Genomic DNA, 16,281 nt, shown 5'->3' on the forward strand with positions numbered 1-16,281 from the left:
CCAGCGACTTGTCATGGATCAGAACCTCATCATGGTCTCTAGTACTGATTAGATTATCTCCACTCCAATCCTCAAGCTTAACAGCTTGCTTGCTCACTTCCTCAACAGCTCCAACTCTTTGACATACCCAACAATATTGTCTCCATGAAGCTCTATGATCGGATCATCATCAGAAGCAATCTCCATAGAAAATTTCTGACCATTTATAGTGGGAGCCCTCCTCAGCATGTCCATCTCAAAGTTCATAACCAAATAATCCACATTCAATGCTATGTGTCCCTTCTTAACATCAATGATAGCACCAGATGTAACCGAGAATGAGCGTCCTAAGATGTGAGGATCATTAGGCTCTTTGTCATACTTTAGCACCACAAACTCAGTGGGAATCTTGAAATCTCCAATCTTAATTGGAATATCCTCTAAGACACCATCATGAATTTTTTGGGATCGATCAGCTAAGATAAGAGAGATCTTAGTTGGCTTAAAGTCCGCCACTCCAAGTCTCACAACAACAGAATGTGGCATCAAGTTGATACTAGAACCAAGATTGCAAAGAGAGTGAGGAAACCTTCCTGTTGAGATAGACCAATCAAGTACGAAGCTTCCAGGATCTCGTAATTTCTCTGCAATCCTACTCTGAATCATCGCACTCACTTTCTTAGTGACACCCACTTCCTGCTTCTTTTCCTTCTTCCTCTGTGGAGGCTGGTTCAATAGAATTGCTCCAATGTCCTTGGTTAGCAAAGCTCCTTCCTCAGAACTCAAACCATTAGTAACAATTCTCTTCACATACCGCTTAATCCCAGGAGAAAACTTGACTGCATAAATCAAATGCATCTATATCATCACCTTATCCATCATAGTCTTGCATCTAGCTTCTTCCATCTCCTGTTTAGACCTCCTAGGCTTAGTAAAAGGAACCTTAGGCTTGTAGGCTTTTTTTGCAACAACTGATGAATCTTGAAGAGAAATCGGTGCTGTTCGTGGGGGGGGGGGGGGTGTCGAGCTATGCAATGTTTGTGTCGATCAATGTCGGATGGTGGTTGTTTCGATCGATGCTCTTGGGTGGCATTGATCGATGCAGGCTCTGCAACCGTAGTGTCATTATTGTCTCCTTCCTTCACCAAAATTGCATTGCAAGCATGCTTGGGGTTTGAGTCAGTTCTTTCAGGAAGAAAACCCTCTTGTCGTTTAACAGAGCCAACAGTCTGAATAACTTGATTCTCCAGCTTCTTGACATGATTGTTTAATGCATCGATCTTCCCGGTCAGCTCCATGTAGACATAGTCAATCTTTCCATTGAAGTCCACTGTCAACTTCTCTTGACCTTGAAGAATCTCTTCAAGCATGGCCTCCATTCGACTCTCAAAAATCTGTGGAGGAGGAGATTGATAAGAAGAATTACCGTAAGTCCTGGTAAAACTACTGTTCTGCTGTTGCTTTTGGTAATTCAGCTTAGGAGTATAGCCTGAAGAATTCCCAGTGTAAGGCTTGTTGCCTTGCTGATTACCGAACTTCTATCCCTGATACCCAACTCCATACATATAGTTGACATCCTCTTCTGTAGTTTCTGGCTCTGAAGTCTCAACCTCGGCAGCAAATTGGACAGACTTCTTTTCCACAAGAAGATTGTCCACTGTATCCAACTTAGCATTCACCTTAACAAACTGATTTGAATCATGGCTTTCATGCACCCTTTTTCGCTCTAGAATCATGGATATTCACTCCCACAGAAGAAAACTCTCAAGAACGGCAACAAAAACTCACAAAACCTCAAAGAAAACCTTCTTCTTCTTTTCTCACACTCAAAAACGACCAAGTGACTAAAAAAGAGAAGGTGGCATTCATTTTGGCTTAAATACTCGACCCCTTAGGTTTCCAAACCCAAAAATGCAGCCAAACACGCGTTTCACTTTAGTCATTCTGCATAAGACGAACCATGCATTGATCGATGCACAGCCTGCATCGATCGATGCACCCCCTAAATCGGGATTCTTAAACTCCCTTCTTATTTTGATATCTATTGCTTATTATTCAGAAAAGATGTTTTGTTCTTCATTAAATATGTCTGAGTAGTTTGCTTGTTAGGTTCATGGTTTTTCATAGGTTTTATGGTTTAGTAGACCTGTTATTTTTAGGGTTCATTATCTTCTTTGATTTTCATCTTAGGTTGTTTTTCATATTAATTATTGATTGATCACCTATAATTAATACCTTAGGAAAATAAATTGATATGAGAATATAATTGATTTTCTTGATAAAACCTTTTTATGAGCAAAATTACTTCTTGCAAAGAGATTTGATTTAGTGATTTTGTGAACAATCTAAACTTGTTTTTAAAAGCTGATTTATTTACCTAGAAGTTTACAAAGAGATTTGGATTTTCTGGTTTTAAATTTAGATAATATTTGCAGTGAGAACTTATTTATTTTACATAAGAGTTTAGAGTTCTAGATCTGATTTTAAATTACTTGAACCCTATTAAATTATTGATTTAATATTCTGTAATTTCCTGAGAAATTCTCTAGGCCTAGCTTTTTAATTCCCTGAATTTACAACATTTTTTAATTCTGTTTCAACATAGTTTTCAAATTAATATTTTGATTTAGCATAATGAAAAGATTAATAAGTCTATTGTGTGATCTAGAGTCTCTGTGGATTTGACCCCTAGAGTATTACAACTGCAAGGCTGTTAGTACCATTAGGGTATTACAATTTAAGCACATCAGTTACACTTGCTACAGGTCCTTCCCCAACATCTTCAATCTCTCCTCATCTCATGTGAAACATCTCTGGATCTCTCCTTGATCCATCTGAAACTTCATTCCAGCTCCACTTTGTTGGTTCATCAAACACCACATCACGACTTACTGCAACTCCCCGTATAGTAGGATTGTACAACGGATAAGATTTGGAACCAGGCTCAATTCCAAGGTGTACTAAGGTCTGTGACCTATCATCAAGCTTCTTAAGATTCGCAGCGTCAATCTTAGAGTAAGCTACACATCCAAACACTCTCAGATGATCTATGTTTGGTTTTCTTCCTCGTAGAAACTCGTATGGTGTCATGTTATCAAGTAATTTTGTAGGCACTCGATTAATCACATATGTGGCATGACGTACTCCTTCCCCCCCAAAGGTAACTTGGTACTCTCATAGCTTTAAGCATGCATTGCGTCATCTCCATCAACGTTATGTTCCTTCTTTCAACAACTCCATTCAGTTGTGGCGTGTATGGAGCCATCAAATTCCTCTTGATGCCATTAGCTTCACAAAACTAAGTGAACTCTCCACCTCTACCAGTTCTGAGAGTGATGATTTCTTTCCCAAGATCTATCTCCATCACACACTTGAACCCCTTGAACCTTTCAAATGCTTCACTCTTCTCCTTTTGTAAGATAGCCCACATGTATCTTGAGAAATCATCTACAATAAAAAATATATATTTGTTATGAGAAAGAGTAGCTGGCGATATTGGTTCGCATAGGTCAGCGTGGAGAAGTTCTAATGGCTTAGACGCACGGTATGCTGTTGCTTTTGGGAAGGCTTGACGCACTTGTTTGCCTACTAAGCAAGATTCACACAAATTTTTCTCTTCTCTTACTTCTGGCAAACCCTGAACTTTCCTCGATTGAGACATTGATTTGATTTTTTTTAAACTTATATGTCCCAACCTTGCATGCCACTTCCATGTGTTCTCCTCTAACTATGATTGTAGACAGATTGGTTTTCTAATCTTGAGATTAATTTTGTACAGTCGGTTTGATGATCGCATTACCTTCACCAAAAGTCCCTCGCTTAAATCATGAACTGTCAAGTAGTCACATCTCATTCGTACATCACATCCTACTTCAGTAGCCTTTCCTAGACTTAGGATATCTCTCTTAAGTGCAGGGATATAATGAATGTCTGAAACAAGAATTAGTTCACCATTCTTGCTTTCAAACAAAATTGATCCTTTTCCTTCTATCTCCACACATGATCCATCTCCAAACTTCACTTTTCCTCTTATGTTCTCGTTAAGCTTTGAGAAACACTCCTTCAGTCCAGTCATATGATTACTCGACCCAGTGTCAAGATACCACATACCATCTTCTTTGTTGTAGTTCTTTGGTATGATTTTGTCTTTGTTTAAGAATACAAGTTCATGCATATAGAGACTTTGAGCAGCTGTCTTTGTCTCCTTTATCTTAATCTTGTTTGATTCCTGCAGTTTTTGTACTCTCTCTGGGCATTTTGAAGCATAGTGATCGGGTTTGTCACATCGGAAACAAACATTTAATTTATCTTTCTTCTCTTGCGTTTGATTCTGATCAGTGTGATAGTTTGATCGTTCTTGTGAATTGTATCTACGCCTGCCTCTGTCTCTGCCTCTTCCTCTTCATCTGTAACCTCTTCCTCCTCTACTGCATCCTCTGCCTCCATACACATAGTTGACATCCTCTTCTGTAGTTTCTGGCTCTGATGTCTCAACCTCGGCAACAAATTGGACATACTTCTTTTCCACAAGATTGTCCACTGTATCCAACTTAGCATCCACCTTAGCAAACTGATTTGAATCATGGCTTTCATGCATTCTTTTCCACTCTAGAATCATGAATCTTCACTCCCACAGAAGAAAACTCTCAAGAACGACAACAAAAACTCACAAAACCTCAAAGGAAACCTTCTTATTCTTTTCTCACACTCAAGAACAACACAGTGAATAAAAAAAAGAGAAGGTGGCATTGATTTTGGCTTAAATACTCGAGCCCTTAGGTTTCCGTACCCAAAAATGCAGCCAAACACGCGTTTCACTTTAGTCGTTCCACATAAGACGAACTATGAATTGATCGATGCACAGCCTGCATCGATCGATGCACCCCCTAAACTGGAATTCCAGTTTGCGGGCATTACACTTGCTACAGGTCCTTATCCAACATCTCCAATCTCTCCCCATCTCATGTGAAACATCTCTGGATCTCTCCTTGATCCATCTGAAACTTCATTCCAGCTACACTTTGTTGGTTCATTAAACACCACATCACGACTTACTACAACTCTCGTATAGTTTGTACAACCGATAAGCTTTGGAACCAGGCTCAATGCCAAGGTGTACTAAGGTATGTGACCTATCATCAAGCTTCTTAAGATTCGCAGCGTCAATCTTAGAGTAAGCTACACATCCAAACACTCTCAGATGATCTATGTTTGGTTTTCTTCCTCGTAGAAACTCGTATGGTGTCATGTTATCAAGTAATTTTGTAGGCACTCGATTAATCACATATGTGGCATGACGTACTCCTTCCCCCCCAAAGGTAACTTGGTATTCTCATAGCTTTAAGCATGCATTGCGTCATCTCCATCAACGTTATGTTCCTTCTTTCAACAACTCCATTCAGTTGTGGCGTGTATGGAGCCATCAGATTCCTCTTGATGCCATTAGCTTCACAAAACTAAGTGAACTCTCCACCTCTACCAGTTCTGAGAGTGATGATTTATTTCCCAAGATCTATCTCCATAACACACTTGAACCTTTTAAATGCTTCACTCTTCTCCTTTTGTAAGATAGCCCACATGTATCTTGAGAAATCATCTACAATAAAAAAAATATATTTGTTATGAGAAAGAGTAGCTGGCGATATTGGTTCGCATAGGTCAGCGTGGAGAAGTTCTAATGGCTTAGACGCACGGTATGCTGTTGCTTTTGGGAAGGCTTGACGCACTTGTTTGCCTACTAAGCAAGATTCACACAAAGTTTTCTCTTCTTTTACTTCTGGCAAACCCTGAACCTTCCTCGATTGAGACATTGATTTGATTTTTTTTAAACTTATATGTCCCAACCTTGCATGCCACTTCCATGTGTTCTCCTCTAACTGTGATTGTAGACAGATTGGTTTTCTAATCTTGAGATTAATTTTGTATAGTCGGTTTGATGATCGCATTACCTTCACCAAAAGTCCCTCGCTTAAATCATGAACTGTCAAGTAGTCACATCTCATTCGTACATCACATCCTACTTCAATAGCCTTTCCTAGACTTAGGATATTGCTCTTAAGTGCAGGGATATAGTGAATGTCTGAAACAAGAATTTGTTCACCATTCTTGCTTTCAAACAGAATTGATCTTTTTCCTTCTATCTCCACACATGATCCACCTCCAAACTTCACTTTTCCTCTTATGTTCTCGTTAAGCTTTGAGAAACACTCCTGCCGTCCAGTCATATGATTACTCGACCCATTTTCAAGATACCACATACCATCTTCTTTGTTGTAGTTCTTTGGTATGATTATGTCTTCGTTTAAGAATACAAGTTCATGCATATAGAGACTTTGAGCAGCTGTCTTTGTCTCCTCTATCTTAATCTTGTTTGATTCCTACAGTTTTTGTACACTCTCTGGGCATTTTGAAGCATAATGATCGGGTTTGTCACATCGGAAACAAACATTTAATTTATCTTTCTTTTCTTGCGTTTGATTCTGATCAGTGTGATAGTTTGATCGTTCTTGTGAATTGTATCTACGCCTGCCTTTGTCTCTGCCTCTTCCTCTGTAACATCTTCCTCCTTTTCTGCATCCTCTTCCTCGAAAGTTATTATAACTAATATTATCACTCGTCTATTGTTTGGAGCTAGAGAACATTAGTCTACCTTCCATATCCTCCTGCTTGTCTTCGCCAAGTATTATTTCTTTGTAGGCCTTGAGTCTTCCTACTATGTCTTCAAAGCTTATACTGTTGAGATCGAATACTTGTTCGAGAGAAGCAACAAGATGAATAAATTTACTTCAAGGTAGACTGTTTACGAACTTTTTCACCATCTTAGGTTCTTCAACTGATTATCCAAGTGATGCTGCCTTTGTTCCTCTCTCGGATAATTTTCCTGCAAAGTTATCGACCTTGTCTGAATCCGCAATCCTTAGCTTCTCAAATACAGACATGAGAGTCTGTAATTGTTTTCCTTGACATGATCCAATCCTAGATTCCTTGACTTTATTGAATTCCAAATATCTTTCGGAGAAGCCAAATCACCAACTTGCAATATAAGAGTTTCTGAATAGATTGGAATAACAATGCTACGGCAACATCGTTCTTGTCAAGGTTGGCTGAACCTGGTTCGATTGTTTCTCATACTTTATGAATCTGCAGCATGATCTTCATCCTCATAGACCATAATGTGTAACTTGTGGAGGTAAGTAATGGACATTGAATGGAGACAACCTTGTCCAACTCCTTTGAACGTGATGACGCTGTGATTTCTCCCATCTTTTAAGATCGAATCTACAACTCTGACTGCTTAAACCTGATGCTCTGATACCAAATATTAGACAAGAAAATTAGCTTTATGCATAAAGAATAACGCTCTTTATTAATGTTTAGAAAATATCTCTCTCAAAACTAAACACACAAAGCTCTATAATCTCTCTTGTATGATTGTCACAACTCAACAATCATATTTATAGAACTAGAATTCCTTTACTAATCCTAACATGAACAGAAAACTTCTTTTTCCTAGTCCTAATGTAATTAGAACTTTTCCTTTTAGCATATCTTGTCACTAACTGACTTGTTAATGATATCTTGGGCTTCAAGCTTCAAAGCTTATCCAACAAGGAGGGTGCACCACTTTACAGTCTTACACACAAATTAAAGTCTGTAAAAACATCCATTGTAGAGGCCAAAAATGTTAAACCCACTTTACAGTCTTACACCAATGTGTTTCATATCCATTGTAGAGGTTGTAAAATAAAATATAGAAATATCTTAAGGAATATTCTATGTAAGATTCTCTAAGACTTGTACTATAAATACTAAGGCTTGGTGAAGAGTTTCATTCAAGCTTGAGTGAGTGAGTTTAAGTAAGAGTCTTAAGAGTCCTTGTAATCTTTTTAGTGTTTCAATAATAAAGCTTATTCTTTTGTATAAAGATCTTTTTATAGCCTTACATAATCATTCCCAAATACTTCCTAAATACTTAGTATTGATCCTAAAAACCTCCTAAGTGGTTATACCACATTGTGGTACTTATTCCTCCTGTCTCCAAAAGAGAGGCGACGTCCATTTACATCTCCTCGTTACAATCTTTCATCAAAGTCTTCAAAACATCCCCATTCCTACACACAACAAGTCATGATATTCAAGCCACATATTTGACGAAAGCCAGTTTTTGAACACTAGAACAAACGCATTTCTTCATAACCGAACTCGCAAATGCCTCCACGCATGGCCGCTTCTCCACTGCATTATGAGCTTATTATATCTTTACCTCCACCAATACTATTGTTTCTACCATCACCATTTGCAATTACACTTGCCCAATAACTTCACCACCATTAGCTTCTTGTTGAAGAAAATGACTAATGGTGAAGACATTAAGGTACAAGCTACGAAAAAATTAGAGATCCTCGGCTCCTTGTGCAAAGAGTTTATTATCCATAAGTGAAAGCAATATTTTATTTTACGCATATTTTTGTAATTTCTTTCTTTATCCTTTATTACATCAACAGTTTGATAGCATTTTCTCCATTCCTTTCTAACCAGATATTACTGTAGTAAACTCAATTATGTGCTTCGAACCAAGATTCCCGGCGAAGGAAAAGTTATCACACCAAATAATACATAACAAACAAGATCGATATGTCAAGCTCAAGCATATCGGGGAATGGACAAAAAACAGAGTGGATTTTATAAAACGATCTACATAACATATCGGGTCATGGATAAAAAACAAAGAGGCAGGGCAAACATTTTGATGTTATAAAGCGATACTGCAGTAGGTATCGGGAAGTTCATCTTATAAAAATTACAGAACCTAAATTCCTGTTCCGGGTCTGAGCCACACCGACCAGAACCGAGTAAAACAGACAGTATGTGATGCTGGATTCACTTGGACCAAGCGACAGCGTCGATCTCGGACTGGGCAGCTCGGTACAACTCCAGCCGCTTAGAGATGGCACTGCGTCTCTCCATGATTGCTGGATCTTCGTTCAATAGCGATGAGAGCCTCTTCATCTGTTGGAATTCACCAGCTTTGTACACTCAGTGTTTACCCGAAATACATTTCTTTATGTTAAGACAAAAAGGTAAGAAAGAACTTACATCCATGGTACCGAGCTCGGCAAAGAAATGGTCGAGGAGGCTGCGCTTGGCTTCTCTTACTTGGCAGTAGACGATGGACTTAGGGATTGAATTCCGCAGGCCAGCACAGACCATGTTCACGTAAGACAAAACATTGGATCCTGTCGCCAAATGTGAAAGGTGTGTGAGATATCGTAATATATACCGCACCAGATAATTACATATTTATATGGTTTAAACTTACCGATTCGTCTGAGATAGGAATCATTGTAGCGGTCAAAAATGGAGTGTGTGGGGTTACCACCCTTCTCAACATCCTGGGGAAGTTTCCTGAAGAAATCAACAGTGAGGTAACTGCACTCCATGTCAACCAGCTGTAGGGTTGCTTTCTTGCTTCCTTCCCGCATTTTATCCAGCGACTCTATGGCCGCGTTTGTCACCTCCACTCTCAGAGCTGGGTATTGCTTTAGCTCCTGCACATGTTCAAACCGTCTATAACAGTGTAGAAAAGTACTAAGTTGTTGGAGATATATATAGAAAAGAACGTACCACAGTCTCATTCACAGACTTGTGAACCAGATCCTTCAGGATGGCATGAACCTAATATTTAAACCATAGGAAAATAAACAAAACAGGAAAGACGCTTATTGTTTTAATTTTATTCGGTTTTTGATGCATTTCGTATAGAAATGAAAGTAAACAGTTCATACGGTGTCAACAGATGCTTCAGCAGGGCCTCTGATGGAGACAATAGAAGACTCAATGAGGCGACGGTAACCTTGCTCTGGAGCAATCAAGTGAGGCTGGTAACCATCAGCCTCAGTGACCAGCTTCCGGATGTTGTCCATCGCTAGCTGTTTGTCAAACTGGAGTCTCTTCAGAGCCGCAGGAAGCTGGTTATCAAACACGTTATACACCTTTTCACCACCAGCACGCCTGCGTAATCAACCATAGGCTCATAATTACAATATTCTTTTGTTGTTTCAGTTTGGTCAAGATTCGAATAAAAACTCAGATGCTATTACAACTCATGGTTTAATCTTAAACATTTGCGGCATTAATCAATTTGATACAAGAGTAAAAACGTACACTCCATCAAGATGTTCCTTGAATATTTGATCAAAAAGCCGACATATCTCCATTATTGAGTACAATTTCCCCTGAACCAAAACAGTAGATAAATCATAGTAACTAACAATACAATCGAAGACAAAAGAATACACAATCTTACCCCTGCATCAGCTGCAATAGGCTTTCCAAGGCGACTTAGCTCAGTTTCCAGCTGTAACACTGTCTTGTTAATATTAGACTGAATGCTTGGAATTCTCGATTTGATCACATGTTCTAGATGCTGTGCAATAACAAAAAACATTGCAGTTAGTCTCAGAGCTAATGGTTATATATGGAGAGCCAAACTTCCTAGTTTCCTAGTAGGTTCTTGTGACACTTATATATATTTTCTAGCTATCTCGGCTACAGGACTGTTGTAAAAACACTTGCCCTGACACTGCTATTTACCAGTCCTAATTCAGAAGGCAAACTTACTTATTATAGAGACCATGGTGAAGAGATCTAAACCCTATCCTCGTGAAAGCATTTACCTTGGAGAGCATCTTTGCCAAATGCTCGGAACCCATTTTATGAGCAAGGTGCCTATACTCGGTAGTATTGGAAAAGTATTCCCTCTCTCTTTTTCGAGCTGCAATCATGTCGACATTCTTGTTAATATCTGCTTGGGAACGGTTGACCACACCAACCCATGGATATTTAAGTTTAAAAGATCTCCCTTCCAGAATCTGAGCAAAAAATATCATTGAGTAAGTAACAGGGCACACAATAAACATTAATGAGGAAACATATGTATTATGATACTAAGTAGTATGTGGTAACTCCAACATCATATCATAGACTAATTACAAAAATATATCATTGTGCATTTCCAACGCATTGTATTCACAGTAATTTCAGCTACAGTACAACTATTTAATAAACCGGGAATTCAACTTACTTCCACTGCATCAGTCCCCTTGTCCATAAGATCAATCTTTGTCAAGACACCAAATGTTCTCTCCCCTGTAAAGATCACAAAAAGTATAAGAGACATCGGGTGGCAGCATAATGTGTTAGGTCTCTTTGGTGGAAAACTAAGTGGTTTGTAAAATGCTCACCCGACGGATCAACCTCACGGGAAATTTTAATTGCATCTGAGGTAGCAAGATCTTGGTTTGCAGGTGAAATAGCCAAAATGATGCAGTTGGGCTGTAAGGAATTTTGATTAAACAAAAAAGAGAATATTGTCAACTCATTTGCTATACGGAAACAAAAACAATATAGCGAGTACTTATATATTACCAAACCTAATTTAAACTGGTGATAGCTGTCGGTAAAACATTAAAGGGTCTAGAAGTAAGGATTTCCAGTTACCTTTTCAATGTAGTCCCTAACCATGTTTTCAATGTCCTTCACTATACTTTCAGATTGTCCGTCTACATCAACCAAAAGAAATATGTGTGTGGTTAAGAATAAAGTCTACTGCCCCATTGCTCCAGCGATAGAGAATAGACCTAAACTTCTGTTAAAGCACGGATAACATTTAATGTAACTTACCAACAGCAACTTTTGTAAGCCCTGGAAGATCTATCAGTGTCAAGTTGACAACTGCAAACATAGCAAAGAGGATAAAAAGTTAGAGAATGAAATGTCATGCAAAATTAAAAGCAAATACAATTAGGAAGAGATTTTGAGTGGTCCTAACCATTGGGAGAGTATATGCTAAGCTGAATGGGAACACTAGAAATAGACTTGCTGCGTCCAGTCTCTCTGTCAGTCTCATCTTGGATCTCCTTCCTCACAGCAGCTAGAGAGGTGATTAGAGTAAGAAATAATCAATGAAATATGCAATAGAGGAGAAGGTGAGACTTGAAACGCAAATGAGACAACCGGAACCCACCAAAATCAGTAAATCTTTTCCTCGGGAGGTGAAGAAACTCTGCATACTCCCGGGTTCCATCATCAATCTTTTGCAACTGTAAGACAAGGGGCCTTCGAGTAACAATACCTACAAAAAGTTCCCGCGAATGCACATTTTCATGACTAACGGAATAAGCAATTTCAATTTATCACTATGGAAGAGGTGTGATTACCAGATCCACGGGGTAAAAAGTCCTTTCCCACGATGCTCTCCAGGACTGAAGACTTCCCTGAGCTCTGTCAAAACAACAACACAGACTTAAGGCCGCATAGGTTTATCAAAGTACACTTGCTAGAATTATCATAAAACAAAACAAATCAACGCAATCGTATAGAAGAAACCCCTCTCCACAACAATCGTAGCTTAAATGATTTAAGACCAACTAGTGACTGAGAATATCGAAGTCAAAGCCAAGTCCACATTCCTCAATACCAATTGCTCGCAAAGCTATTCAACTCTAATTCCTCACGATCCGAGTGTTGACAGGCAAAAATAACGAAGTTTTAACTCGAATTCCCCAACTCAACATATAGATCTTCAAGCATATAACGGAAGGAAGGGAGGGAGATCGAGATGCAAACCTGACCACCAACGACGGCAATCGCAGGCAAGGACTCCCAAAGAGTAGGTAGAGCGCTGGAGTCTCCATGGTCTCCGAGAGCCGTGCAAGCTCTCTGTATCTTGTTAACCAGAGAGATCAGATTCTCCATCGTTCTCTACTCCTCGTTTCCCAATATCAAAAAGAGATGAGAAACCCAAAATACAGTAGCAACTAGGGAAGATCGACGAGATCTGATACCTCCGACGGGAAAATCGACGACGACAAGTACAGATCTGCGATGCCGATGCGACGGTGAGCTATTCGAACCAGAGAGAGAGAGAGAGGTGAGAGGTTTTGAATTTGAATCGATGAATGAATTTGCAAAAGTGTGTTTGTTGTTTTGTTTTTTTTTTTTTTTGCCTTCGGAAAAGTAAAAGGGATGAAAGCGGTTTATATAAAATAAGCAAGTGCAGGGTTCTTTCATCTGTCTTCCTTTTTTTCCTGATAACAAGTGAAACGGCGTGGTGTTTATTACGATATTTGAAAACGACGAGATGTTTATTAGATGGATTTCTCCCTCCCTAAGTCAGTTTTTTCTTTTTCTGTTTTTTTGGTAAAAAACTCATGTAAATGGTAACATTAGTTTTGAGGAATTTTGGTGGAAAAAGTGATGTTACATCATTTAGAGCTGAGGAATTCTTAACGATTTTTTCTTCTTTCTTCAAATTGAAATCTAAATTTTATTAAACCTATCTTATTATATAAAACTCGGTTTTAAAGTTTTTTGTTAACAAGATCATAACACGTATCAGTTATATCGATAAAATATCAACATTTGTTAATTCTAAATTTATTAAATAATTATAAAAATAAAAGTTTTGATCCTATCATAAAAATGAAATCTACAATAAATATTTATTTTTATATTTTCTTAAAGTTAGTTACTTACATGGTTGTGACACGTCTCAAATCTAACAATATTATTATGTAAATTGTAAAAATTGGTTTCCAGTGTTAGTCGTTAATGTGTGATGAAGACATGTGTCAAATTATCGATTTAAGGTGGTGACACATGTCAAAATATGTTATTAACGTGATCACAACATTTGTCATTAAAAAGTTTATGTGTTAGTTTTTTTATTTAATAATATGGCAGATTGATATTTTTGGTTCTTTTTAACAGAAATATTTTAAATTTTACTATGTTGTAGTATTTTAGATTATTTATTTTAGTTTCTATTTTGAATCGCTAAATTATGTAAGACTCATATATCATCATGCTTATTATTTTCATTTTTTTAATTATGCCAAATTAATTGTCTTCCAATTTTTCAGATTTTATTGGGTTGGTCATAAACAGAAGATATATTTTTTTCAGTGTTTCATCCAAAATATTTTTTTTGAGTAAACAATTTTAGTGGCTAAAGAATCTGCCACAAAAAAAATAGTGGTTAAAGAAACTATGTAAAAGTGAAAGTAAAAGGAGAATAATTGTTTAATTAGTTCATTGAGACATTTTATAGATGGTGATAAAAAACATACTTCAACAATAAAATATTTTTGGGTGTAAAAATATATTATTAGTGGTAAAATATAAAGTAAAAGTGTAAGTGGATGATTTGATGGGTTGTTTCATGTTTCTATGTAAAACATTTTGTGAATAAGTTGTAAAATGCTTTAGAAATTTGACAGTAATAATATTTGTAATGATGAATGTTTGACAAAAGTTTTGGTGACTGATAAATTAGCTTTAGATGATTATAATAATAAATTTAAAATATAAACATATAAATTAGTGTATTAAAGTAAAAACGAATATGATTTTTTCTTTAACTAAAAAATATCTTGCTTACAACAAAATATTAATATATTCTTTTATATTTCAGTTTTATTGGATAATTTTAAAACATGTACATCGTGCGAGTCATAATTTAGTAAATATATAATTTCAATAGTAGATTGTGAGTAACATGTTTGTAATCTAGAAAAATGTAAATATTTACTTTTATCAAAAAAATAAAATAAAATTAATTTGAGAAGATTATGGTTTATATGATAATTATGTTTAGAAAATTATCAAATAATATCAATGATTTTTCAAATTCCATTATTACCTTATTTTTTACAAGTTTTTCAAAAATATCAACTCTATAATTTAATATTTTATTACTTTAACTAATCTTGTTAAAGAAAATCTATATTTTTGAATTAATATATGCTTAAAAGGATGTTCAAAATTTACTTAATTAATTAATTTTAAAAAATTCAGCAAATCAGTAACCATTTGACATCTAAATTATTCAGTCATATTTCACAAAAATTATTATTATATTCCGCCAGATTCAGCAATTCAGTTGCGAATCAGCCGATCACCCCATAGTATAAAGAATAAAGTAATCAATATTGTTGCGAAACCAAACATACTAAACATACGAATAACCAAGTTGATTTATTATAAAGATGTGAATAGAGAAAGCAAAAAAAAAAAAATTAGTATCACTTTGTAGAGTTAAAGGTGATTTCATGTGGACCACGGACATCCTCATTACTCCTCCTAGCCAACGGTCCATAAGATTGGGGGATTCAAAATAAATAAGAGACGTTAAGGGATTACGATAGTTTATTCAAAAGAAAGGCAATAAACAACAAAAATAGCTGTAGTTTTTGAAAATTTGAATGTATGTATACAGTACACTCATATAATATGCTTTGGTCTTTTGTAGCAGCAGAAAATTTGATTCAAAATTTGGATCAGGTGAAGGATATGCTTCAAGCATATTATCAGAATCTATTAGGAAAAGTGAATCCTGAAGTTCAACCATTGCCTATGGAGAAAATCAAAAATATCACTACTTTCAGATGCGGTTTTGACTTGGCTTCGCAGCTCATAAATGTTCCTACGATCTCAGAGATAATGAGGGCAGTGATCACAATGCCTAAAAGTAAAGCCCCAGGACCGGATGGTTTCCCTGTGGAGTTCATATGAGAAACTTGGGATAAAGTGGGAAATATAATAGTGGAGGCGGTTCAAGAACTTTTTCAACCAGGCTTCTTACCAAGGGTGTTCAATGCTACTATAATTACATTGATTCCAAAGGTGCAGGGTGCATAATTTTTTCCCAATTTAGGCCAGTTTTATGTTGTAATACAGTGTACAAGATCATCGCTAGACTGTTGAAGCAAAAGTTTAAGCTGTTCATCTCTGACGCAGTCCAAGAAAATCAGGTGGGGTTTGTTGAGGGGAGACCAGCTGTGTGAGAATGTCCTCTTAGCCTCAAAATTGGTGACTGACTTCCACGTTATAGACTATATAGATAGAGGATGTTTACAAGTGAATCTGGCAAAGGCGTATGATAATCTTTTGATTGGCAGTTCTTACTAAATGTCTTGCATGCTCTGGAAATTCCGGATCAGTTCATTGTGTGGATTTAAACTTGCTTCACCACCACCAGCTTCAGCATAGCAGTTAATGGAGAATTGGTGGGTTATTTTACTGGGGAAAAGGGCTAAAGCAAGGAGATCCAGTATCGTCCCTACTCTTTGTCTTGGAAAAGAATGTCCTATCAAAACAATTGAATAGAGGTTTAATCAATCAGAGAATTGTCCGAATCCTCAATATTTAGCTCCTATGGTGACTCACATGAGTTTTGCAGATGATGTACTCATTTTCTTTGATGCCCATCCTTAAAGAGTATTTTGGAGATCCTTGAGGAGT

The 16,281-nt window shown here is 37.0% G+C and overlaps 2 protein-coding genes across 3 annotated transcripts; both read right to left on the reverse strand.

The window, feature by feature from the left end:
• Positions 1 to 5,491: 5,491 nt before the first annotated feature.
• On the reverse strand, positions 5,492 to 7,242 carry LOC147934668 (uncharacterized). The gene is made up of 3 exons (XM_087472735.1): positions 7,111 to 7,242; positions 5,928 to 6,356; positions 5,492 to 5,575 (listed from the first exon to the last, which is right to left on the reverse strand). The coding sequence occupies exons 1-3, from the start codon at positions 7,240 to 7,242 to the stop codon at positions 5,492 to 5,494; spliced, it is 645 nt and encodes a 214-aa protein (XP_087328861.1).
• Positions 7,243 to 8,639: 1,397 nt separating this feature from the next.
• Positions 8,640 to 13,099, reverse strand: LOC104724578 (phragmoplastin DRP1A). Of its 2 annotated transcripts, XM_010443091.3 has the most exons (17): positions 12,825 to 13,031; positions 12,607 to 12,741; positions 12,198 to 12,261; positions 12,005 to 12,112; positions 11,810 to 11,911; positions 11,662 to 11,712; positions 11,479 to 11,540; positions 11,223 to 11,313; positions 11,063 to 11,127; positions 10,656 to 10,850; positions 10,286 to 10,405; positions 10,144 to 10,214; positions 9,765 to 9,990; positions 9,604 to 9,654; positions 9,299 to 9,527; positions 9,076 to 9,215; positions 8,640 to 8,988 (listed from the first exon to the last, which is right to left on the reverse strand). In XM_010443091.3, the coding sequence occupies exons 2-17, from the start codon at positions 12,733 to 12,735 to the stop codon at positions 8,860 to 8,862; spliced, it is 1,833 nt and encodes a 610-aa protein (XP_010441393.1). In that variant the 5' UTR covers positions 12,736 to 12,741; positions 12,825 to 13,031; the 3' UTR covers positions 8,640 to 8,859. The 2 variants fall into 2 exon arrangements, with proteins under 2 accessions (XP_010441393.1, XP_010441392.1); XM_010443090.3 differs by having other exon boundaries at positions 12,607 to 13,099.
• Positions 13,100 to 16,281: the final 3,182 nt, after the last annotated feature.

This window comes from Camelina sativa, chromosome 11 (assembly GCF_030686135.1).
Source record: "Camelina sativa cultivar CO46 ecotype springtype chromosome 11, ASM3068613v1".
Lineage (NCBI taxonomy): Eukaryota > Viridiplantae > Streptophyta > Magnoliopsida > Brassicales > Brassicaceae > Camelina > Camelina sativa.